Here is a 26,688-nt window from a genome sequence, read left to right as displayed (position 1 = left end):
CCACTTGCTGAAGAGACTGGCTTTATTCCACTGGATATTCTTTCCTGCTTTGTCAAAGATTAGTTAGCCACATGTTTGTGGGTCCATTTCTGGGTTCTCTATTCTGTTCCACTGATCTGAATGTCTGTTTTTGTGCTGGGAGAAGGGGATTAAAAGGCACAAACTTCTAGGTATATATAAAACAGGGTTGCAATGTATAGCATAGGGAACGTAGTTAATAATAGTGTAACAACTTTGTCTGATGACAGGTTGTAACTAGACTTATCGTAGTTATCACTTTGTAATGTATATAATGTTGAATCACTGTGTTGTATACCTGAAATTAATATATGTCAACTACACTTCAATTAAAGAATAGAAAAAATAATGCTCTCCCTCCCGGTCTCTTTATTTAAGAGGTGATCTTCCAATTCTACAGGCAAGTCTTCTTTCCCCCATTAATAATTATCCTCACATTATAGACTAAAAGGAGACATTTTCTCCTCTGCATAGATCTACATTAACTGTATCATCCCAACATAATGGTTTAAAGATAGTCAAATAAGGACATACAGAAACTCTCCAGGCAGCAACATGTCAGTAGCCGGTAAGTTCACAAAGGTTTTATGATTATTTAAAACACTTTCTAGAAACCAAACTCCCAGGGCCTTAAATCCTACATGTCCAAATGCTATTCTCTATCAGAAAGGGAAAACAGAAACATACCTTAAAGACAAAACTGACCTTTGTTGATTTTTTTTTGTTACATGAGTCTGTATTTAAAATCCTGTTCTTCAACCCAGGAATTACTTTAAATTAATGATTAACAATGATGTAAATATAAACAGGACAGAGACATTTTAAGGTCAAAGAGTAGTCTCATTATACAATTCATATACCTAATGTGGGAAGATTTTCCCTAACACAGAATTTCTTCCAGTTCTAAGCTGAGGCACTAAACACATATGGAAACTCTATTCTTAATGGAGTGGCAGGAATTCATTCACATAACAACAAAGATTTCCTCCAGTCTCTTAATTTCCAAACTTTCAATGAGGTTTTGTAAAAACTAGTTAAACTGTCCTTCAGGGCATCCAATTCCAAATGTGGCTTTTCTCCCAAGTAGCTTGTCTCTCACTTCAATCATTAAACATGACAGTGGCTTCTAGGTAAACTGTCCCAGAAATCTTTAACAAAGAGATCACTTATCCGGCACCTGTGACTATCTAAAACAATCAAGAAAGTAAGCAAAGAGAAGTTTTGAGCAGCCAAAATTTCCCAAAGCACCAAAGCTCAGACTCAGAGAATATGCAGACTATCTGAGGCAACTTTCCCCACAATTCTAACTTAGGGATACCTCAACAGATAAGATTAGAAGCATAAACTGAGGAGGAAGGAAGCAGCTAATGACAGATATGCCAAGAAGAATAAGACGTGAGACCTGACATTCAGAGGTGTGACAGAAATAGACTCAGTCCCAAACTGAGAGAGCAAAATAATCTGAGGCCCTTTTGCACACAAAGGGCAAACAGTTTCCCATGCATGGATTGCCCTTGTGGGCATAACCTATGAAAACGTGGTATAATACGTAACTGATATGTATGGTAATTCAGTTCAATTACCAAACAGCTACCATTCCTGTGTGGTAGGCTTTGGGCTGTTTAATACGAAGATGAATAAAGATGTACTTACTACCTTCAAGATTTTTACAAAGAAATGGTATTTTATAGTCTTTGTTTAATGGATGGCTAATATAATCTACGTAGATTTTGGTTATAGTTTTAAGAACAAGCTTTGGTACTTTATAGAACCTTACTAGATAGAAAGAGTAGCTAATTAGCCCTTCAACAGAAGAGTCTATCCTAATGGCTCCTTAATAAAGGACACAGAGGGGCGCCTGGGTGGCTCAGTCAGTTGAGCATCCGACTTCGGCTTAGGTCATGATTTCATGGTTCATGGGTTCGAGCCCCGTGTCAGGCTCTGTGCTGTCAACTAGCTCAGAGCCTGGAGCCTGCTTCGGATTCTTTATCTTCCTCTAACCCTCCCCTGCTCACGCTGCCTCTCTCTCTCTCTCTCATAAATAAATAAAACATTAAAAAACTATATTAAAAAAAATAAAGGACACAGAAACCATCTCTTTGGAGCTTACAATTCATTCTCTTCCCAGCTACATACCAATTCTCTTATACAAAAAGTAATCTGCTTTCCCTCATTACCCATCAGACTGGCCACTACCATTGGGGGGAAAACCAAAAATATAGCAGGGGTGGCCAGGATGTAGAGACACTGTTGGTGGAATGTAAAATGGTGCAGCTGTTATGGAAGACAGTACAGAGGTTCCTCAAAAAAATTAAACACAGAATTCTCATATGACCCAGCAATTCCACTTCTGGGTATATAACCAAAAGAATCAAAAGCAGGATCTTGAAAAGGTATTTGTGCACCTATGTGCCAAAAGGTGGAAGCAACCCAGCTACCCATCAAAGTTTGAATGGGCAAGCAAAATGTAGTCTACACATACAATGGAAAACTATTCAACCTGAGAAAGGAAGGAAATCCTCTCAGATGCTACAGCATGGATGAGTCTGAGGACATGATGTTAAGGGAAAGAAATCAATCACAAACAGACAAATAGTGTATGATCCCACTTATACGGGGTACCTGCAGGTATCAAAGTCAATGCAGAAAGTGGAATGGTACTTAGGAGGGGCTGGAGAGCGGAACAATGAGAAGTTGTTGAATGAGTAGAGAGTTTCAGATTTGCAAGATGAAAGGTTCTGTAGACCTGTTTCACAACAGTATGAATATACTTGACAAAACTGAATTGTATACCTACACATGGTTAAGTTGGTAAATTTAAATGGTAATCACATTTAAAAACAGTAATGTATCTTCCTATCTGGGGAAAATGTCCAACATAAATAGCAGTAGCCATTGAATTATCACTGTTAATGTCTGAATGGAGACTGAACAAAAAAAGTGTGACCAGATCATGGATATGAAAGAGAGAACCATGCTCCACATTAGAGAAAATAGCAATAACACAAAGGTCTGAGGGTCAGATCCACCACTTGCCATTTTCAAATACAAACAACAGCATGTTCAGAGAGGATCCTTGACTACTGATACAAAGTTTACAAAGGATGCACAGCTTACCTTCCCACAGCTGAAGACTTTGTGGAGCAACTGAGGGCCAGATGACCAGATTGTTGGCTTCAAAGAGAGGATTGGTCAATTTACTCAGTTCACTGGGCCGATTGACCCAGGACCACAGAGACATCGTTTTCTGCTGCAGCTTTAACTTACATCTGATTAAGGAAGAAAATTGCCATTAAAGCAGTTAATTTATAACCATCACTATTAAATGCTCCTAATAGGACAGGTGATTCTCTATGTATGTTAGAAGGCAGAGCACAGGACTTTTAACAGAGGAATAAAATATTGTAAAATTAAAATATTTGTGACATGCCTGGGTCGCTCAGTCGTTTGAGTGGCCAATTCTTGGATTCAGCTCAGGTCATGATCTCGTGGTTTCATGAGTTCAAGTCCTGTGCCCTGGCTCTGTGCTGGCAGCGCGGGGCTTGCTTGGGATTCTCTCTGCCCCTCCCCCACTAGTGCTGTCTCGGTTTCTCTCAAATAAATCAATAAACTTTAAAATAAAAATATTTGTCAGAAAGTTCAACCAACATTACAACTCTCAATAACCATGAAACTATTTTACAGGCTCTTAAAGCCAGCCAGCAGGATAAAACCAGACTCTGGTCATGTCAGGTTTGGTGTTAAACAGAACATTACTACATCCAAAAGTTCTTGATTGCACCTGGTATTGTATTTTAATTTAAAACAGCTAAATATAAGAATAACTTTCTTTTTTGTTTTGGGAAAGCCTAGAATGCAAAGAACAGAATACAGACATACTAAAAATGGAAGCTGAGTCAAATCTCAAAACTTAAAAATTTTAGACTTGGCTTTTAGGACAAATAAATTACATGTACAGAAAATACAGATGGACTTCCAAAGATTAAAAATAAATATGTATCTTGATGTAAATACAAATACAGATTTAATCTGCATTTATATACAATGAACAGCTTCATAATAGCCCTGAAATTCTGTAACACTTTTATCATGGAATTAACTCACATGGATGGAAAAGGTACTGGTACATTTTTGAAAAAATAAATTTTAATAAGAACTGAAAGATAATTTGTGGTAAGCCTTACATTAACCGAAAAGATAACATATTCAATTTTCACAGGATCCTATTTAAGTTGAAGTTTTAACTATAAGATTGGTGTTGTCTCTGAAACTACTTGATCATTTATAAGTTAATTATGTGCATCCTTTTTATGCCAGCAATAAAAACAATCCACATAATCACAGACCCCATGTACTGGAACTTAACTGCTAGGATAGCAAGGATATGCCCCCAGGAACCAGGTATGGCGAGAATAGGAAACCACTGCACCCATGGCTCCTGCAGAAAGTGGTTTGACCCTGTCCCCCAAACCTAATCAGTCACTGAACCTTTTCCACCTGAGCCGACCCCCTACAGGTTTAGAATTCTTCTCAATCATCCCTACTGGTAGGATCTACCAAATGGCATCAGAATGTGAGACAAAATGCATTTGTGATCCCTTTATTAAAGGGATTATTATTTACATGTTGAATTAAAGGGGAGCCTGGGTGACTCAGTCGTTTAAGTGGCTAAGCACCCCACTGGATCTTGGCTCAGGTCACAATCTCATGGTTCAAGGAACTGAGCCCCATGTGGGGCTGTGCACTGGCAGTGTGGAACCTGCTGGGGAATTCTCTCTCCTCTCCCTCAACATAGGTAAACATTTTGTTCAGCATTTTATTTATTTGTTTATTTATTTTTGAGAGAGAGCAAGCATGCACATGCAAGTGGGGGAGGGGCAGAGAGGGAGGGCAGAGGATCTGAAGCCGGCTCTGTGCTGACAACATCAAGCCTAATGTGGGGCTCGAACTCACAAACCGGGTGATCATGACCTGAGCAGAAGTTGGACACTCAACTGACTGAGCCACCCATGTGCCCATTGTTCAACATTTAAAAAGTATTTCTGACCATGATTCCTTTTTGTTGTAATAGCTTTTAACATTGCTTGGTATTAGTGTCTATCAAAGAAACTCTAACTATGTTTCATTTCACATTCTGATTCTCAGCTGCTAAAGTTTACCAAGTATCTTTCCTTTTTTTAAACATCAGATGACATACAGCACAGTAGAATCAATGTGCCAGCCAAAGTAATACTGTGGCTTTGTGTCAAAAGCCATAAGCTTTAGGCTCATGTGTAAGCAGGTGACAGAAGATTCAAGGAGGAATGAATGAATGAACTGACATTTCTTAAATGCCTATTTTGTGAAAGGTATGCTAGGAATTTTCACATGTGTGCTATTTGAATCTCACTATAGCCCGGTGTTGCACAGATTAATTGTGCTTTTAACATTAGCAGAAATAGATCCAGAGAAGTCAGATGGCAAGTAGTATAGGTGGTATGGTGGAGACTCAAACTCAAATCTCCTAACTTCAGGTCTTGAACTTTTTCCTTTCAGAGTACGTTGGAGGGGCTGCCTGGGTGGCTCAGCCAATTAAGGGTCTGACTTCGGCTCAGGTCATAATCTCGCAGGTCATGGGCTTGAACCCTGCATCGGGCTCTATGCTGACAACTCAGAGCCTGAAGTCTGTTTCAGATTCTGTGTCTCCCTCTCTCTCTGTCCCTCCCCTGCTCACACTCTGTCTCTGTCCCAAAAATAAATAAAAATAAACATTAAAAAAAAAAGTATGTTGCAGAGAACAAGGAAGGGATGATGGTAAAAAAGGAAAGTCCCCAAAATTTCTGAGTATATTTTAAAATGTTGCATTTGGGTGTGGGACTTCTGGAATGGTAGAGTGAAGATCTCTGTATATCTTCTCTAAAAAGTCATAAAAACAGTGGCAAGAACCAAAATTAATTACTTTCAAAACTCTGGTAATTAACAAAAGGCTTGGGACAATCTGAGGAGTACTCATTCAAAAAAAAACACTAACGAGCCTCTGAAAGAACAGCAGGATTTGTGGCATTTTAACTTAGTCAATGCCAATATCCTTTCCCCAGCTCTGCAATATCACCGAAAACCAGCAGTCTTGTAGTCAGGGGCAGACCAGGTCTGGAGCTCCTCAACAAATAGAGCATGGTCACTATTTGATATGTCTTACTAAGCTCCCTGGCAAAGCCTCCTTTGCAGAGTGCTGTAGTTATCTGACTTGACTCAAAGATTTCTTGGAGGGAAAAATCCTATTCTCCAGGGTGTTTGTCAAAAATGATGAGCAGAAACTATTTAACATCACAGCTACAATTCAGGCAAATGAGCGCCTTGGGGAAATCATTAAAGATTTAGGGAATGAGATGTCCATGGGCAGCAGGGGATATGGTGAGGTGGGGAGGGAGCTTCGTGAAGGTCTGACATGTTCCCGGGAATTTAAAGGGGTGTGCGGCATGCCTAGAAAATGCTTGAGACAGCCCCAGTCTTTCTTCTCTGGCTGAACCTGAGGCCCTTTACAAGCTGAAGACTAAAACCGAATTTTGTTTTGTTTTTTTTTAAAGCCGAGTTGTAAACAACCTGAGAGTTGAAGTTATGCCTCAGCAAAGGGTGAAGGATCTAATTTCTAGATTTGCCATATTATATTATCTAAAACATCCGTTTTCAAAAAAACCAAATTATAACACACATAAAGAAACAGGAATGTATGGCCCATACTCAGGGGGGAAAAAAAGGCAGTCAAAAGATATTGTCCAGGGCACCTGGGTGGCTCAGTCAGTTAAGCATCCGACTTTGGCTCAAGTCATGATCTCACAGTTCGTGGGTTCAAGCCCAGCGTCGGGCTCTGTGCTGACAGCTCAGAGCCTGGAGCCTGCTTCAGATTCTGTGTCTCCCTCTCTCTCTCTGACCCTCCCCTGCTCTCACGCTGTCTCTCTCTTTCAGAAATAAATAAAACATTAAAAAATTTTTTTTAAATAAAAAAATTTTTAAAAATAAAAAGAAATTGTTCCTTTGATAAGGAAGGACATATTGAACTTACTAGATAAAGATTTTACATTATCTATCATAAATATGTTCGAAGAGCTAAAGAAAAATGCCTGAAAAGTTAAAGTATGATAACAATGCTATATCAAATGGACAATATCAGTAAAGAAATAAAAATTATAAAGAAGAACCAAATAGAAATCCTGAGTTGAAAGTATAACTGAAGTAAAAAAAAAATGACTATAGGAGGTCAACAGTAGACGTAAGCTGGCAGAAGATTCAGTGAATTTGAAGATAGGTCAATTGAGATTATTAATTTCTGAGGAAAAGAAAGAAAAATTGAAGAAAATTTTAAAGAATCCTCACACCTGTGGAATACCACCAAATACACCAACATATGCATAATGGGAGTTCCAGAAGGAAAGAAGAAAAGGGCAGAACAAATGTTTGGAGAATAATGTCTAAAAACTTCTCAGGGCGGCTGGGTGGCTCAATCAGTTGGGTGCCCAACTTTGGCTCAGGTCATGGTCTCGTGGTTCGTGGGTTTGAGCCCCGCATTGGGCTCTGTGCTGACAGCTTAGAGCCTGGAGCCTGCTTCAGAATCTGTGTTTCCCTCTCTCTCTGCCTCTCCCCTGCTCATTCGTTCTCTCTCTCTCAAAAATAAACATTAAAAAAATTAAAAATGTCTCAAGTGTGATGAAAACATTATCTACATAGCCTAAAAGATTAAGGAACTCCAAGCAGGATAATTTCAAAATGTTTTACACTAGGACACATCAATATTAAACTGTCCAACGTCAAAGAAAAAGAGAATTGTAAAAGCACCAATAGAAATATGATTCATTATGTACAAGGGATCCTCAATGAAGATAGTGGCTGACTTATCAGAAACCATGAGGCCAGAAAGCAGGTATGACATATTCAAAGTGCTGCAAGATAAAGACCATTGCTTCAAAAATGAAGAGCGATGCCAGCAAAAATGCAGAGTGGGCAGCTCCAAATGACCATCCCTCTACAGAAACATTGAAAATGCAAGCAGAAACTGTTAACACCTCAGACTTATCAGAAATAGTCAAAAGTTTCCAGCACACAAGCAAATGAAGAATCAAGGGAAAGGGAACTTAAAAACAATCACAAAGCTTTATGGCATTTTTATTTGCTCTCACCCCACCCATTTCTTAGCTCATGGAGGTCTGGAAGAAGGCAGGCCATGTTCTTGGTATGGGACCCTCGTCCCTGGCTCCAGAGGGAATATAGCAGTCCTTATTCACAAAGAATTGTGTCTCTCTGTTCTAACTTGTTCAAGGGCTACCTGAAGGGTTTGTCTTTGTTATGCCTAACTGTGAGCAGAAAGGTGGTGGGCATTCCTAGGAAACACAAGATGGACAACCTGCAGCCATGTGGGGGGAAAAGATGATGGCTGAAGGAAACAACAGAGCACGGAAAGCCTCAGAGAAAAGATTCTTTGGAAAACCAGAGTATTCAAAGGTGCCCATGTATACAGAGGAATTCAGAAAGCCACATGCATGCCCAATGCAGGAAACCTAATCATAAACAGCCTGAGGAGGGGCGCCTGGTTGGCTCAGTTGGTCTGACTTCCGCTCAGGTCATGATCTCACAGTTTGTGGGTTCAAGCTCCACATCAGGCTCTGTGCTGATAGCTCAGATAGCTGGAGCCTGTTTCAGATTCGGTGTCTGCCTCTTCCCTGCTCACACTCAGTCTCTCTCTGTCTCATTCTCAAAAATAAATAAAGATGAAGGAAAAAAAAAAAAAAAAAAGAAGGGACTGAGGAGATCCCAAGATTTTGGTTCTGGCTGATCTTGAAGCTCCATGAGAGCTGGAAGTGAAGGCTGAAGCCTGACTAAGCACTGAAGAAATATTCTAGCACAAAGCCCATCTGCAAAGACTGCAAAAGGATTTTTTTCCATTGTCTTGAGTGGTTTTCCCCATTTCTTTTCCCTCCCTCTTTTCCTTTCTCTCTTTTGGTTCCTGGCATTCAAGGAAATCACTGTCAAACACTAGCTGAACACAAACTAAAACAGATACTTCAGAAACCACACATGAGAAAAAATATATGCTTTACAAAATAGTTTAGAAAACGACTAAAGAAAGCAATGAATCACGGGTATCTACCCCCAAAACCAAGAGCACACTGTATACACTATGTTAGCTAACTTGACAATAAATTATATTTTTAAAAAAAGGGAAATGACTAAATAAATAGCTACAGACTACAGCAAGCAATAAATACAAATTCTGAGGAGTGGGAAGAATCTGATTTCCAGAGAGCCATGTTATAATATTTTAAATGTCCAGATTTAAAATTACAAACGATGGCAAAAAGAAACCCTAGAAAGTTTGGTCCATTCATAGGAAAAAATGAACAGAAATTGTTCCTGAGAAAGCATGGACTTGGCTATTACTAGACAAAGACTTTAAATCAACAGTCTGAAATATGCTCGAAGAGCTAAAAAACAAAACAAAAAACTAAGGACAAAGAACTAAAGGAAACTAGGAAAACAATGTCTCAAAACCTAGACTATATCAATAAAATTATAAAATAGTACCAAAAAGAAATTCTGAAACTGAAAAGTACAATATCTGAAATAAGAAAAACTCACTAGATGGGTTTTAATTACAGGTCTGAGCAGGCACAAGTATAAACAAATCTGAAGACAGCCCAACTAAAATTTCTCACTCTGAGAAGAATAAAAATAGAATAAAGAAAAATGAACAGAGCCTAAGCAGCCTGTGGGTACCAACGTATGCATAATAATGGTAGTCCTAGAAAGAGAAGAGAGAAAGGGAACAAAAGAATATATAAAGAATTAATGGTCAATTTGTCAATTATACTTCAATACAAATGGAAAAAAACACAAACACACACAAAAAAAACCCACAGACACAAATATTAAGGGCTGAAAACTCCCCGAACTTGATAAAAAGACATGAAATCTACATATTTAAGAAGCTCAAAAAAAAAAAAAAAAAAAAAAAAAAAAAAAAAAAAAGCTCAACAGGCTCCAAGAAGGATAAAGGCAACGAGACCCACACTGAGACACATCATAATCAAACTGTCAAAGCCAGACAGGGAGAGAATCTTGAAAGCAACAAGAGAAAAGCAACTTCTCAAATATAGGGAACCTACATGATCCCTCCAGAACAGATTTCTCATCAGAAACCATGGAGGCCAGAAGGGAGGGCAATAACATTTTTAAAGTGCTAAAAGAAAACCAAACTACCTACCAAGAACTCTATACCTAGCAATGTAATAAAAACTGAGGGAGTTCATTGCTAGAAGATTTGCTTTGCAAGAGAAATGCAACAAGGAATCCTTCAAGCTAAAATGAAAGGACACTAGACAGTAACTCAACGTCATATGAAGACACAACTCAGCAAAGATAATTACATAGGAAAGAATAAAAATTATTATTGTATTTTTGAATTGTAACTCCTCTTTTTATTTCCTATATAATTTAAAAGACAAATGGATAAAAAAATAATAAATCCATGTTAATGGGCATATATAAAAATATACTTTGGGATAACAACATATGAGGGAGTGGAACGATAGGAGAGCAAAGCTTTGTATGCCATCTGCACTGAAGCTAAGTTTGTAGTCAAGTAGATTGTTACAAATTTAGGATGTTAACTGAAATCTACCTGGTAACCAGTAAAAGAAATTGTTTTAATATACACAGAAAAGAATCATAACAGTATACTATAAAGTGTCAATTAAACACAAAGGAAGGCAAGTAATGGAGGAGATGAACAAAAGAGGTAGAAGATAAACAGAACACAAATATCAAACTGGCAGAAATAAGCCATTCCTTTTCAATAACTGCTTTAAATATAAATGAAGTAAATTCTCCAATCAAAATGCAGAGATTGGTAGAATAGACTAAAAAACATGATCTAACTATTGTCTACAAAAGATTCACTTTTGATTCAAAGATGTGAACAGACTGAAAGTAACAGAAGAAAAAAGATTTTCCATACAAACAGTAACCCAGAGAGAACTAAGGTGGACATAGTACATCAGATGAAATAAACTTAGGGACAAAAACTCTTACAAGAGACAAAGCAGGACATTATAAGCTGGAAAAGGAGTCAATCCATGAAGAAGATATAATAATTATAATCATATATGCACTTTGCACCAGAGCCACAAAATATATGAAGCAAAAACTCATGTAACAGAAAAGAGAAATAGACAATTCTACAATATAGTTGAGGACTTCAATGTCCCACTTTTGATAATGTATGGAACTAGACAGAAGGTCAATAAGGAAATACTGGATTTGAATAAAATGTAAAACAAATATAGAATACTCTGCTCAACAACATCAGAGTACACATTTTCCTCAAGTGCACATAAAACATTCTTCAGGATATATCACGTTAGGCCACAAGATAAATCTCAATACATTTTAAAAGACTGAAAGCCATCTAAGTATCTTCTCCAACTACTACAACATAAAGTTAGAAATCAATAAAAGAAGAAAAAAATGGAAAATTCATAAACATGTGGACTTATATAACACAATTTTAAACAACCAATGGGTTAAAGAAGAAATCACAGAGAAATTAGAATAACACCTAACAGATGAATGAAAACAAAAACACAACGTGCTAACACAATGTATGGGGACCCAGTGAAAGCAGTGCTCAGATGGAAATTTATAGCAGTAAAAACCTATGTTAAAAAAGCACAAAGATCTCAAATCAAAAACTTAAAAAAATATCTTAGTGTCTATTTATTTTTTTTATTTTTGAGATAGAGAGACAGAGTGCCAGTGGGGAAGGACAGTGAGAGAGAGACACACACACAGGATCCGAAGCAATCTCCAGGCTCTGAGCTGTCAGTACTGAGCCTGACGTGGGGCTCAAACCCACAAACTGCAAGATCATGACCTGAGATGAAGTTGGAGGCTTAACTGATTGGAGTTGGGGAATCCAGGTGCCCCAAAAACTTTTATTTATTTATTTTTTTTAATTATTTTTTTTAATGTTTTATTTATTTCTAGGAGAGAGAGAGAGAGACAGCGTGAGCAGGGGAGGGTCAGGGAGAGAGGGAGTCACAGATTGAAACAGGCTCCAGGCTCTGAGCCGGCAGTCAGCACAGAGCCTGACGCGGGGCTCGAACCCACGAACCACGAGATCATGACCTAAGCGAAAGTCGGACGCTTAACCGACTAAGCCACCCAGGCGCCCCATAAATCAATAACTTTATACCTTAAGGAACTAGAAAAATAAGGGGAGACTAAACCAGTGCTAGCAGAAAGAAGATAAAAATAACAGGAGAGAGTAGACAGATAAAATAGAAAATAAAGAGACAATAGAGAGCATCAATGAAACCAAAAGTTGGTTCTCTGAAAAGATCAACAAAACTGTCTTTTTAGCCAGCAAGACAACAGAAAAAAGAGAAGAGGATGCCTTTTGATTGTACCCAACTGAGATTACCAGTTGAGCACCTTTAAAGATCATTCTGATATGAATCTTCCAAACAAACCTATGAACTTGACTGCGTAGGCTGTGAAGTGAGACTGTCGCCCTGGGCCTAAGAGGCAGTTTCCAGGTGTAACAGAGAAAGTCTGGAGCAGGAGCAGAATGGTATCCTAGCCCTACTACTGGTGACCAACTGGCTGCGTGTCCCTGGACAAGTCATTTAACTTTTCCGGATATTACCCTCCTAATCTATAAAATTGGATGGAGGGTGGAGTTGGATTATATGTTAAGGTCTCTTCCAGATATAAGGTTACCATGATCTTAGATAAGGAAATTAACATTTAAAATGACTGCCATATTTACTCAAAGCTTTTAAATCAGTATATAGACTAACTTTAATCTAACAGAACAAAATCTAGGACATGTTCCACCTAGCATGTGATAGGCTCATAATAAGAACACACGTTATATAATTTAACTTATACAAATTTATACCTCTACCATCTTATAAATAACATTAATATAGAACCAACTCCGGGTCTCTTTTAGGTGACCAAAATAACTACAAACAAAACGGCCCCCATCCCATGTAAGCAGTGTACCCACCTTTCACTTTCATTGTTGCCCAGAAATGTTCCAAACTGTGAGGCATATGCATGCTCAAAGAGCATGATGAGGAAATTCTCATTAAATTCAAAAGAACAAGGAAACTGACGAAGTATCTGCCACACACAGTCCAAGAATAGAAGAAATACAGGTGACTCCCACTTCTGCTTACTATTACAGTAGGCTGACTGTGCACAGCGCTGCTGGAATGGGTGACCAGCCTAAGACAGAAGATGCAAAGGTGAGAGTCATAGACTACTGAGATCACTTTACAGCACATCCTATTAACATATTTCACACAGCTGCAACAAAACTTATTAAACAGAACATCATATAATTTGGAGGGCTGCTGTTTACATTAATGATTTCTTGGCTTAAAAGAATTTTTGGTATCTAAGGCAAACAATACAACTTCCAAACATTTAACAAGGCCGTGCAGTTAAGGCATAAGAACAGCAATAATCCTTGGTGAACTTCATAAAATAAAATTTTCTAGGTCTCTAATTTGTAGCAAAGTCAAAGAATATAAGGTACAAAAAAAAAGAAGGCTATCACTTTTTATCTGTCCAAACCACTGCAGATTGTTGTAAGCTATGTAAGCCTCACCACTAAATGGAAATAAATATGGGGCTCTCATGGACAAACTCTCCAAGGTCACTCCTGATATTTAATTTTTAATTACACATGGTAAAAAAGTTACTGTCGTGAAGAGATGTTTATGAATACTTTTATATTAGAGATAAAAATTGTCCATAGTTTCCCTCTTCTCTCAAAAAGAACTGGAAGAGTCTGACATCTCCTGACAAAAAGAAATTTAAGAATCATTTGGCTCTCTGGCCCACCCAGAACCTGAGTACTGACCTTATTCCAAAGGACACCCTTCTAGGTATTTCACAGACCTGCTTTGTCTTTGATCCTTATACCACTTTACTGGACAAAGATAATGACATTGGCATTTTCCAGTGGCTAATGGTATTTTGATACTCATTAAACTGGTAATATATAAGTAGGTAAATCACACTTATATATTTGTTTGCTATGCATCATGAGGAATGTGGCTGAATAGATTTTTGCCAAGTATCTGGGATGGTCTGATTTGAACAGAGATAGGTCAGTTGTCAGGTAAGGCAGACAAGGTATACATAACAGCATTAACACATAACAAATCTGAATTTTAACTAGAAGGGACAGAAAAGATTAGTCTCCAGAGATACTTCCACTTTCAAGATATATCTAAACATCTGTTCTCAATCACTTTAATTATTTGCTAAATTACACGGTGTATATACACTTATATATACAGTCAATCTCTGACTTGGAGGATTCCAATCTACTTCATGAGAACTCTCTTTCAGTTGTCATTCAGCATTATATGATAGCACTGCGTTGTGTCCTAGGAATAATAGAGAAATTGGGCATGGTTCCCTGACCTCAAAGGAATCACTTTATTTGGGTCTCATTTAGGAAACCAATCATGAAGACACTGGATCGATTTTATCTGTGAAGAACAGTCCCAAAGACTTCAGTTTAGGACAACAGCGACATTTAGCTGTATCTTAAAGCATGAGAAGGATTATACCCGGTTGGACTAGAGGATAAGGGGGAACCAGACAAGCAAAAGGCGGAAATTACTAAAGCACACGTCTTATAATTACAAGTCCCTGCATCCCTTTCCTGCCTTGTTTATGTTTTTTATCTCTAGCAAAGTTAAGCTCTGCAAGACAGACAATGTTTTACATTCTTTGTTATTAATTCCCTTGTAGGTAACAAAGTACAACTAGTAAGAGCTTGTTAAGGGAATAAAGAGCCAAATGGACAATATAAGCAAAGACAGGTACAAAAACTGAAAGGCAATAAAGACTATAAACATTTACTGAGAAGAAGACAGATTAACTGCTTCCAGAAAATTAAACATATAATTTAAACATTTTAATCAACAAAACATCATATATTATATCCATCCTACAACTAGGATCACACCAATTATTAGCAGTTCCTGTGCACACACAGCTTTTCTCACCTGTAGCCACTCTCTTTCTATCAGGGCCTCAAAACCACGGATGGTCCTGCTTCTCGGTTCCAAAATGATCTGGGCCAGGGAGGTAACCTGAAGCGTGGAATCAGTTCCTTCTGTTCCATGAATCAATATGGATGCCCCTTCCCTGATAGGAAAATCCAGAGTACAAATGGGATACTCCCAACATGGTCAATCCACTCTGTTAATAATAAACACTTATTTATTTTTGAAAAAAAATTTTTAATGTTTTATTTACTTTTGAGAGAGAGACAGAGACAGCGTGAGCAGGGGAGGGTCAGAGAGAGAGAGGGAGTCACAGAATGTGAAGACAAGCCATAGGCTCTGAGCTAGCTGTCAGCACAGAGCCCGACGTGGGGCTCAAATCCACTAAACGTGAGATCATAGCCTGAGCCGACGTTGGACGCTTAACCAACTGAGCAGCCCAGGCGCCCAATAATAAACATTTGAGTTCAGTATTTCAGACTCATGCATTCCGCTCTGTCCAGCAGGGTTTAGAGTCTCAATTAGGCAAATGAAGAGAGCTTCTCTTGGGAAAAAATAAATAAAACTATGAGTTCCAAATTTCACATGGCAAGAACCTCTTTAACTTACAACAAATTTCACAGAACTTTTCAGCTGAATTTTTTCTCCCATTACAAAATCCAAAAGTAGTCCTTGTCATGCACAGTAAAGACTCACTTCTTCTGCCTATTAAGTTAATTAAAGCCTTTTCTCATCACACCTAGAAACATGCTCTTAATTTTTCTGTAATCTCTCTGACCTTGATTCTATCTTTCCACCATCAGCTGACTGTAAGGATGCCTTTCATAAACTGTAATGTGATGAATCTAGGAAACGAGTCCCAAACCACACTTTTAGAAACATGAAAAGAAGAAACATAAAACAAAACATAAAACTGGCAATCTAGAAAGTCAGTGGCAATGATACTATTTTACCACGATATTTAGGAGAAGTCTGGGGCCCAATATTCTAAAGAGCATGGAAGAAAACACCAAAAACTAACTAAATTTCCCCCCTCCCCCTTCTTCTTCTTTTTTTTTTTTTAAATGTTTTATTTATTTCTAGGAGAGAGAGAGAGACAGCGTGAGCAGGGGAGGGTCAGAGAGAGAGCGAGTCACAGACTGAAACAGGCTCCAGGCTCTGAGCTGGCAGTCAGCACAGAGCCCGACGCGGGGCTCGAACCCACGAACTGCGAGATCATGACCTAAGCGAAAGTCGGAAGCTTAACCGACTAAGCCACCCAGGCGCCCCATCCCTCCCCCTTCTTCTACCTCTTACATTGAAATGAGAGTGAATAAAATTTCCCAGAAGAGTCTCCAGTTTGGTTACTATCAATTCTTTTCCCACATACATATATACTTTATGTAGCTATAACAAAAGGTAATATCTTACTATGTCCACTTTTATTATAAACATTTTCTCATGTTTCTATATTACCTTTAGAAGTACTGTATTAATGGTTATATAATATTCTATTAGGTGATCAACTACAATGTACTGAACTGTCCAAGAGTTAGACATTTAGGTTATTGTCAATTTTTGTTACACTGTAGATGACATATTTAGCTTTTTGTCTTTTACTGAATTATTTGAGAGTTCTTAATTTGAAAATAAGGCTCCCTGGTTAGGATAACAACCTCATTCTTAGGATGAAATTTCATGAATAGGTAGAAGGGTATGAGTAAATAGTTTAAGGCTTCTGATGTATATACTGAATCCATAGATCTTATTTATCCATGGTATATTTTAAACTTAATTCGATTAAGTTAAGGTCTATTTTTACATTTTGAGCAGTTAATTACAAGGGCAGATTTTTATGGAGGTATATATAAATAACAAGCCTAATATATATCAGAAAAGGGAACTCAAACATGGCAAGATAAACCAAAACCTTCAACTCTTCTTAAGAATGTGGAAGTCCCTATTTAAGGTGGTCAGCTGACTCTAAGCAAGGTGGAGATAGCAAATACTGGTCTGCACCTAGGGTTCCCTTATCTGTATCTAGGGTTCCCTTAACCTGTAGCATCCCGTTATTATGGCTGCAAACTCGGACAACACAGTGAGAAACCTTTATTACAATTTATGTTTTGTAAGAAAACAGATGCCTCTGTCCTCATCATGTATAGGGAAATCTTTTTAAGTTGGGTTAAAAAGAATCAGGACCCTTAATATCAACATCTCATCATTCTGCAGTATTGATTTGTCTGTCGTAGAACTTCTTTAACTCCCATATTGTATTAGATAAATGAACTTCACCTAAAACAAAAAACAAATGACAGCCCAAGAATCTGGATACCAAGAATCTCTACCCATTCCTGATTTTTTCCCTAATTCACCACATGATCTTAAGCAACCCATATTATTACCAATTTCTCACTAACCACAAAAAAATTACATACGTCTATTTCCCTAATTTGGAAGCATCGATAAAACAAGTTACAGTTTCAAGGAAAAGTGTCATCCAACTATGTGGTACCAATACTCACACCTACCTATTGTCACAAAAGAATCTCCTTCTTAAAAAGGGCATTCTAAGCTTCTGCGACAATTTATATCAGTTCTCTGTTCAAGTCTTCTGCCTCAAGCCTCAAGGATTAGCAACCTTCAGCTAAGTGAATAAACTAAAATCACTTCATATACTTTATGTCACTGCCATCGGGTTTTCTCAACTTGAGATCCGGTTACAATTGCACATATCAAGTAGTTTATAATAAGATATCTGAGAGATTTGAAAGAATGGTTTTACTGTGTAACAAAATTACATGTTTCCTTTCATTGATATTTCAAAAGCAAGGAAGTGAGCCCCCTGCTCTGAGAATAAGAAAACTTGTTCACAGTATAAGCAAAAGAAAATAGGTAGATTCACAATTCAAGGATTTTATAGAAAAGAAGAGTTCCTTTAGTACTTAAAAGCTTTGTGTGCTTCAAGATGTGTGCCTGTGGTTCATATTCATCCAACAAACATTAATCACCAATTAAATGCCAGACTCTATGCACACACTTCATTGATAACTGAATGGCACTGACCACCTTATATAGTAATTTATGCAATGATCTGAACATAAAATAGAGACTAGACAAAAACTTTTAACATAATATATAAACACATGTCTGGATATAAGCAAAGTCTAGTTAGCACTGCGTGTTCCATTCTGGAACACTGAAATATACTCTACCTGTCGATACACTGAGCCGCTAGACAGGCGGTTGTAAGAATCTCTTTGATGTGAGTCAGCCAGTTAGAAGCCTCCAATTTACTGAGCCATCGGTCCATGTTATGTGTTTGGTCATTACAAGCTTCCACAAGTTTGATTAAGCTCTCCTGAAGAATGTGATACCTTTAAAAAACAAGAAGAAGTAAAAAGAAAATAGAAAACATACTGATGAAGACAAAAACTAACCAAAGCCTCAACCTCCAATATATCTAAGAAGAAAAGTAGCTCAAAATGGCATAAAAATATTTACCTTACTATACAATAATGTGATGATTAAACACTGTAAAATTAATATGTAAACATGGCAGCAAAGATGCTTAAAATGCCTGTCATGGTAAACCATTCCCCACCTGAACAGATTAAACCCAGTTCACAGAGCTGAATTATCTGAGAAGCAGGCCAAACACCGCATTTTGTGACAAGTCACAAACCTTGTGTGACAAGTCACCACTGGCATCTGCAATCCTATTCCCACAGATCCAACACTAGATACCTGGTACCTGTAGCATGGATGCCCAGGCCAGCTCAGACCCCACTGTTTTATTAGCTCCAACTCCCACGCACCCATCCAGAAGTCCCTATAAACCTCTACTTGTGAGCATAAACAAGGTGTAGGTGGAAGAAACAGGGTGTGAGAATAGATGGGTGTGGAGGAAAGTAAGTCTCTAGTCTTTTTAGAAAAATATACTTATCTGTGGCATATCTGTTCAGTAAGTTTGATGACCACTGATCTACAAGGAGGAGACCTCTGACCTCGTGGAGATGAAAATTCAGAGATAACTTAAGAGAAAGCATGCTATATCAGACTGGAAGTTAACTGTGGCCATCCAAGGTAAGCTTCCTGCTTATCTTATAAAACACGACAGGAGATCCAGCCAATTTCTGACTCTAAGTTAATGTGTAGCTTCGTCTGAGAACTTGTGATTTTTGCAGCTAAGGGCTCACCCATTCTAATTCGCTTAAGAGTCCACTACTGTCTCCAGAGTCTGTTACCTCTCAATGGACTTATGAATCCGCCTCCACTGGGGATAATGAGCTTCCTGTTCAAAGCCGCCGCCTTTGGCTCTAGCTTGCTGAGCTACATTTAAAGATCGTGTGTCAATGATGTAGCCACGTTTCCCTGCCCTGAGGGTAGCATTTATCAGCTTTTCATCTTCTTTGCATCTTCTCCCATTTGTGCCAGTGAGTGGCTGACCACTTCGCATGATTACCTAGAAGCACAATGTGGTTTAAAATTTAAGAGTACCTGTTAAGAGTACCTGCCTTGAAAGATTCTAAAAACAGAAATGAATTAGCTAGATTGAGAGTATCTCAAAAACAACTGTGTGGCACTTTAAAGATGAATATGACTGTAAAACAAAGAAATATTTCCACATATTTGCAATAGTTAATAACTGTAAAACAAAAGTAAGCCTTGCATTTAACACAATTTTTCCTCCTACTATCTCAAAATACCTCCACATAATAAATTACAATTGCTAAAGAGATCAAATATTACAATTCATTTAGTCAGTAAATTGTTTACTGGACATGGCCCTGTAATAGAAATAATAATTGCCTATGTGCCAGTAAATTTTTGCTTCGACTACATAAAGAGGGTTGGAAGGTTTAACCAAGAATTATAAAGAGAGAGATGGGGTGCCTGGAAAGCTCAATCAGTTGAGCACCCAGCTCTTGATTTTGGCTCAGGTCATGGTCCCAGAAACATAGGATCAAGCCCCATGTCAGGCTCTGCGCTGAGCATGGAGCCTACTTGGGATTCTTTCCCTCCTCCTCCTCTGTCCCTCTCTCCAGCTCACGTGTGCTCTCTCTCTAAAATTAAAAAAAAAAAAAAAAAAAAAAAAAGACGGTGGGTGGCACAGCAGATTGGGCGACCAACTCTTGATTTTGGCTCAGGTCATGATCCCAGGGTCGTGGAATTAAGCCCTGCAACAGGCTCTGCACTGAGTGTGGAGCCTGCTTGGGATTCATTCCCCACCCCACCCCCCGCCTTTCTACGCGCCCGACCCCCCGCCCATCTCCCCTGCTCATGCTTTCTCTCTCTCTAAAATAAAAAGAAAAAGAAAAAAATTATAAAGAGAAAAGCCATCAATGGTAAAATAAAGTTTATGTACTATTCTTCCTGTTTGGGGAATCATTTTTAATACCTTGAAAGCTGCCTATTATTTATTCTCCTGTTACCCTCCTCTTTCATCCTTTTCAGTATTTCAGGACCTAGAAACTTATTTCCAAAGACCATCAACTATATATTTTGAAAGGTTTGATTTTGAAACTTTTCTCGAGAAATCAATAGCATACAGATCTCTTCCTTGGTGAATGGTTTAGAGTTATTTCAATTTCTCCCCATAATATATGCTATTCTTAACTACCTTGAAATTTAACATGATCAAGAAAGGTCATCCTGAGAATGACAATGGCTAACTCCCAGGCTGTGCTAACCATGTAAATGGACACACATTTATTAATTATGGATAAAATTAATATCCATTTTTAAATGCTCTGTAATGAACTCTAACAAACAGAAATACTACTATGCAAATGGGATAGACGACCTGATGCCAAAGTAGCAAATATTTTGGAAATCTTTTTACCCAAATATCCATGCTTGACTTATTCTCCAGGGATAAAAAGGGCAAATGGAATATGACTATAACTTATCTACTACTTTACTGGTGATTTCATTTTTTTAATGGTTTTTTAAAAATTTATTTCTGAGAGAGAGAGAGAAACAGTGTGAGCAGGGGACGGTCAGAGAGAGAGGGAGACACAGAATCTGAAACAGGATCCAGGCTCTGAGCTGGCTGTCAGCACAGAGCCTGACGCAGGGCTCAAACCCACGAACCATGAGATCATGACCTAAGCTGAAGTCAGACACTTAACCAACTGAGCCACCTAGGCGCCCCACTTTATTGGTGATTTCAAAATGAGAAGCTGAGTTTACTGACTGAGAGAAAATAAGAGGACAGAAACAGATTTAGAAAATATTTAGGAAACATACATACAGCAAGCACTATTCAACTACTGACTCCTGTGTTTACTTAAATTGTAACTAATAACAAGTCACTCTTCTCCTTTTTGAAAATAAAAATGCTCAATTTACCTTTTAAGGGAAATTTGGTAAAAATAATTTAAAAAAGAATTCTACCATTATTCTGGTCAGAGAAATTTATTTTTCCACCTAACAGGGTTATTTTAAGTATCAAATGAACATCAGTTCCCTTAGTACTGAGTCCTTAAGATAAACCTATCTGGGATGCCTGGGTGGCTCAGTTGGTTAAGTGTCTGACTTCGACTCAGGTCATGATCTCACAGTTCGTGGGTTCGAGCCCCGCATCAGGCTCTGTGCTGACAGCTAGCTCAGAGCCTGGAGCCTGTCTTCAGATTCTGTGACTCCCTCTCTCTCTGACCGCCCCCCGCTCATGCTATCTCTCTCTCTCAAAAATAAATAAAAACATTTAAAAAATTAAAAAAAAAAATCTATCTGGGCTTTCTAATTTTGAGCAGCATCATGAAAAGAATTCAAAGTCATATCCTAATCACAGAAAACACTCTATTCCTGATTCCCCTAAAGTTTAAAAGGAGGAAGTTTTAGCAAGGGAGACTAATCACATCAATGAACAAGTACACAGAAAGTGGCACATTTCTAAGGAAAGATCTGCAAAGCAACCCTTGCAGCAGATGAAGCAGCAGTACCGTACACTTACCATTCCATTTTTTTTATGGTAATAGCTAAGTACTGGGAAGCGTCCTCCATGCCGAAATGTAGCTACCTTCCGAAGAGCTTCATCATCAATGGATTTGGGCACTATGACAATTGGCGGGTAAGAAGGACAGACAGCAAATTCCTTATTGACATAGCTTAACCTCCATTCACTGGTCTGAAAAACAAAAAATACTTCAAAGCTAAGCAAGTATCCCAATGTTACAAAATAATCTGAAAAACTTAAAGGACCTTAGAGATCAATTTTCATACAATGAAGAAGCCATCTCTTGGGCATTTAATATAAGGATACCTAATCCATACTTAAAGGAGTTCTATTCTTTAGAGTCAGTTTTCTGCATTGCTAGGTATCCTCCATTCCTAGAAAGTGCTTCCTTATATTGAGCAAATGTGGCTCTGTAACTTCCTCTATTGTTTTCACCATGGTTTCAGTGCTGGTTCCCTATTTCACATGGCATCCTATTAAATATGTGAAAGACAGCTGTTTCTCCCTTATTTGCCTATTCTCCAAGTTAAATATATTATGTATATTTGTGATTATCAAGGCCAACATCATCCCATTCATCCTTTTTTGAGTAGCATTTACTTTATTTTTGGTATTCTTAAGTATAGCAACAGGAAGACTGTAATATTCCACATAATGTTTAACCGATAACAATAGAGCTACTTCCTATATTAAATCCCTTGTTCCTTTCTGTTATTTAAAAATATAGAAAGACTGGTAATATCTTTATTAAAACAATAACAACTTAATAGAAAAAAATTATACTTAGGAATCAATGAAATAATTTCTAACTCAATATACTGAGGACTAAAAGTATACAATATAAAATTATCAAATGACAACTTATTTTAAACATCAAAAATAAAAACCATTTGAAGACTATAAAAAAAACTTTTTATAGTTAAAAAACAAAATTATGCATATGCAAATTTTGATACATTCCAATAAATCAGATTTGGCCTAACATACTGGTCATGAGTTGCATACCAGAAGGATAAAATCGAAGTATTTTCAACATACTATAGGAAAAGAAAATGTTTTTAAAACTCCCTTTACAAGACATAATATATTGTTTAACTCTCTACCAATTTTAAATTTCTAAAAGATTCATTGCTTTTATTTTTTATTTTTTTATTTTTTTCTTCCTTAAATAGTTTATTGTCAAGTTGGCTTACACCTAACACCCAGTGCTCACCCCAACAAGTGCCCTCCTCCATGGCCATCACCCCCTTTCCCCTCTCCTGCACCCCTATCAGCCCTCAGTTTGTTCTCAGCATTCAAGAGTCTCTCATGGTTTGCCTCCCTCCCCCTCCCCAACTATTTTTCCCCTTCTTCTCCTGCATCGGCCTCCGTTAACTTCCTCCTATTCCACCTATATGTGCAAACATGGTATTTGTCCTTCTCTGCCTGACTTATTTTGCTCAGCATAACACCCTCTCGTTCTATCCATGTTGCTACACATGGCCAGATGTCATTCTTTCTCATTGCCATGTAGTTTTCCATTGTATAAATATACCACATCTTCTTGATCCATTCATCAGCTGAGGGACACTTAGGTTCTTTCCATGATTTGGCTATTGTTGAGAGTGCTGCTGTGAACATTGGGGTACATGTGGCCCTATGCATCAGCACTCCTGTATCCCTTAGGTAAATTCCTAGCAGTGCTATTGCTGGGTCATAGGGGAAAAAGATTCATTACTTTTTTTAAAAAAAGGGAATTTACCTGTTTCCTGCTCACTTCTATCTCATAATTCCCTTTCCCTAGAGGTAACCATTTTCAACTCTTATACCTTTTTATTTCTCCAAATAAAATTTACCTCCAATTTCTAAATAACGTGATTATACTGTTACTTCTTGAATTTCACTATGAGACATTACTTACTGATTTCCTACTCTGGAGAATGGTATGATCATCCACTGACCTACAATGCCACTTCCAGCATATATTAAGTTTCCAAAAATAGAGGGGTCTCCATTCTGTCCCACTGGTTATTGTAGAAAGTCCCATAGCTTTTAGAGTAAACTTGATATTTAGTAGGCTAAGTCTCCTCCTTCCTCTTTTTTGTTTTTCCAGAGTACCTGAGCTGCTCCATGCAACTTTTATCTAATTTCATATAAAAACCCACTGTGGTTTAAATAAGATTACATTGATTTTACAGATTCACTTAAAGACAATTACATCTTTAAAATATTCAATCTCCCTGTCCATGAGCATAGTGTCTCTCACCTTTTTAAAGCTTACTTTTTTCAATAAAGTTGTATAATTCTCTCAGTAAAAGCCTTGTCTATCTTTTCTTCGATATATTCCTAGAAACCTTATAGTTCTGTTGCATTTTAGTTGGATGTTTTTCAAAATTGTGGATAGTGTAGAGAACTGCTTAAAATCTCAAGATTCTTTGTTTCCTGGGTAGACAAGCACATAAGCAACAGTGACAGTCTTGCTTCTTTCATTTCAATCTTTGTATCTTTTATTTTTCCTTCTTGTCTTAATGAACCAGCAACTAGTGGCGGTGGACATCCTTGTCTCATTCTTGAACTTGAAGAGAATGATCAAAGGTTTGCTTTTTGTTATGTTTTTGTTTGGGGTAGCTTTATCAGACTTATCAGGTAGCATTTATCAAATTATATAAATTCCCTTCAAATCCAGTTCAGCTAAGAGCTTTTATCATAAATAGATGTTTAATTTTATCTTTTTTCTATTCTAATTTTATTACACCAGATATGTAGTTTGTCTTTTCTCTCTGACTCATTTTGTGATAGTCTCTTTGCCTTACAATTTAATAGCTGGACTACAACACATCTAAGTAAAGGTTTCTTTTTCATTGTCTTGCATACTGTTTGCTGGTACATTTTAATCTAAGAGTGTGTGACTTTCATCAATTCTGGAGAACTCTCAACCATTACCTATTTGAATAGTGCCTTTCTTCCATTTTCTCTGTTATCTTCTTGAACTCCCACTTGATAAATATTGGATCTTCTCCTTTTATCATTCATAAACATAAAACTTCTCTATCATTTTTCCCATCTTCCTTGTTTCTCTGCTCTGTACTCTGAGCAATTACTTCAGATCTGTATTCTAGATAACTAATTCTCTTTGTTTCTAATCAGCTACTTAATTTTACATTAAGTTTTTCTCTTCTTTTTAATAAATTTTGAGATTTTATTATTTGTATGAAAAAATAAACTAGATCTATTTAGAGTGCATGATTTCATGACTCTTGACAGTTCTATACACCCAGGAAACCACCAACACAATCAAGATAACAAACTTTTCAATAATTTCCCACAAAAATCCCAGGTATATTATTGTAGTCCTTATCCTCTCCTCCACATCTCAAACCTAGGAAATGACTAATCTGATTTCAGTCACTTTTGGTGTTGTATGTAAAAAATCTTTGCCTAATCCAAGGTCATAAAGATTTTCTCTCCTGTGTTTTCTTCAAGAGGTTTTATAGTTTTAGCTCTTATTCCATGTGTCTGTAAGTCTACCCTTATACCAATATCACACTCTCTTGATTATTATAGCTTTATACTAAGTTTTGAAATCAAATAATGTAAATCCTTTTTTTTTTTTTTTGGCTATTCTAGTAACTGTGCATATAATATATATGTCAGAGAAAATGTTAGGATAATTTTGCAATTTCTATTAAAAACATCTATTGGAATTTTCATAGGAATCACACTGAATCTATAAAGCAATCTGGAGCAACTGTGATTTTAATGAGAGGTCAGCAAAGAATAGTCCACAAGCCAAATCCAGCTCACTACCTGTTTTTATAAATAAGGTTTACATAGCACTACCCATTCAATGGCACGTTATCTATGGCTGTTTTTACACTACAACAGCAGAGTGGTGTAGTTGTAACAGAGACTACATATTTAGTAGTCTCTAAAGCCTAAAATATTTACTTTGTGGTCCACTACATAAGTCAGCCCACTACTGATCTTAAGGGTATTGTCTTCTAATCCATGAACATGGTAGATCTCTCCATTTATTTAGATATCCCTGAACTTCACAGCAATGTTTTGTGTTTTCCAATGGACAGAACCTGTACTTCTTTTGTTAAATTTATTCCCAAGTATTTTATTCATTTTCAGATTGCTTGTTGCCAATACAATTAGTTTTGGCATATTTAATTGATCATCCTTGCAAAACTTGCTTTATGAGTATTTTATTGATTTCTGATTTAATATTTATTACTTCATTCTTTCTAGTTACTTTGCTCTTTTTCTTTCCCTAGCCTAAGTTGGTGACTTTAGAACTTTCTTCATTTTTAACCTAAGCATTTAAAGCCACAATTTTTCTTTAAATTTTAGCTGTATTCCACACATTATGATATTGCATTTTTATTATCATTCAGTTCAAAATATTTTCTTTTTTTTTTAAATAGTACTTTTTTTTTTTTTTTACAAATAGTTTATTGTCAAATTAGTTTCCACATAACACTCAGTGCTTATCCCCACAAGTGTCCTCCTCCATGCCCATCCCTCCCTCCCCCCCACATCCATCAGTCCTCAGTTTTTGTCGGCATTCAAGAGTCTCTCATGGTTTGCCTCTCTCCCTTTCCCCCACCATTTCCGCCCTTCTTCTCCCCCTTGTTCCTCCATCAAGTTCCTCCTAATCCTCCTATACGTGCAAACATATGATAT

The 26,688-nt window shown here is 37.4% G+C and overlaps 1 protein-coding gene across 1 annotated transcript in view; it reads right to left on the bottom strand.

Annotated features, from left to right (window-relative positions):
• MTMR9 (myotubularin related protein 9) overlaps positions 1-26,688 on the bottom strand; it is a 62,647-nt gene that overhangs the window by 5,878 nt on the left and 30,081 nt on the right. The window contains exons 4-9 of the mRNA XM_039222644.1: positions 22,018-22,191; positions 19,307-19,524; positions 18,275-18,436; positions 15,081-15,222; positions 13,061-13,281; positions 3,136-3,287 (exon numbers count right to left, since the gene is read on the bottom strand). Of these exons, the coding sequence (XP_039078575.1) occupies positions 3,136-3,287; positions 13,061-13,281; positions 15,081-15,222; positions 18,275-18,436; positions 19,307-19,524; positions 22,018-22,191 (1,069 nt within the window). The remainder of the gene's footprint in view (positions 1-3,135; positions 3,288-13,060; positions 13,282-15,080; positions 15,223-18,274; positions 18,437-19,306; positions 19,525-22,017; positions 22,192-26,688) is intronic.

This window comes from Hyaena hyaena, unplaced genomic scaffold (genome assembly GCF_003009895.1).
Source record: "Hyaena hyaena isolate Hyena2069 unplaced genomic scaffold, ASM300989v1 scaffold_1169, whole genome shotgun sequence".
NCBI classification, from domain to species: domain Eukaryota; kingdom Metazoa; phylum Chordata; class Mammalia; order Carnivora; family Hyaenidae; genus Hyaena; species Hyaena hyaena.
The sequence above is the reverse complement of the archived record's forward strand: the minus strand, read 5'-3'. Positions and strand labels throughout refer to the sequence as shown.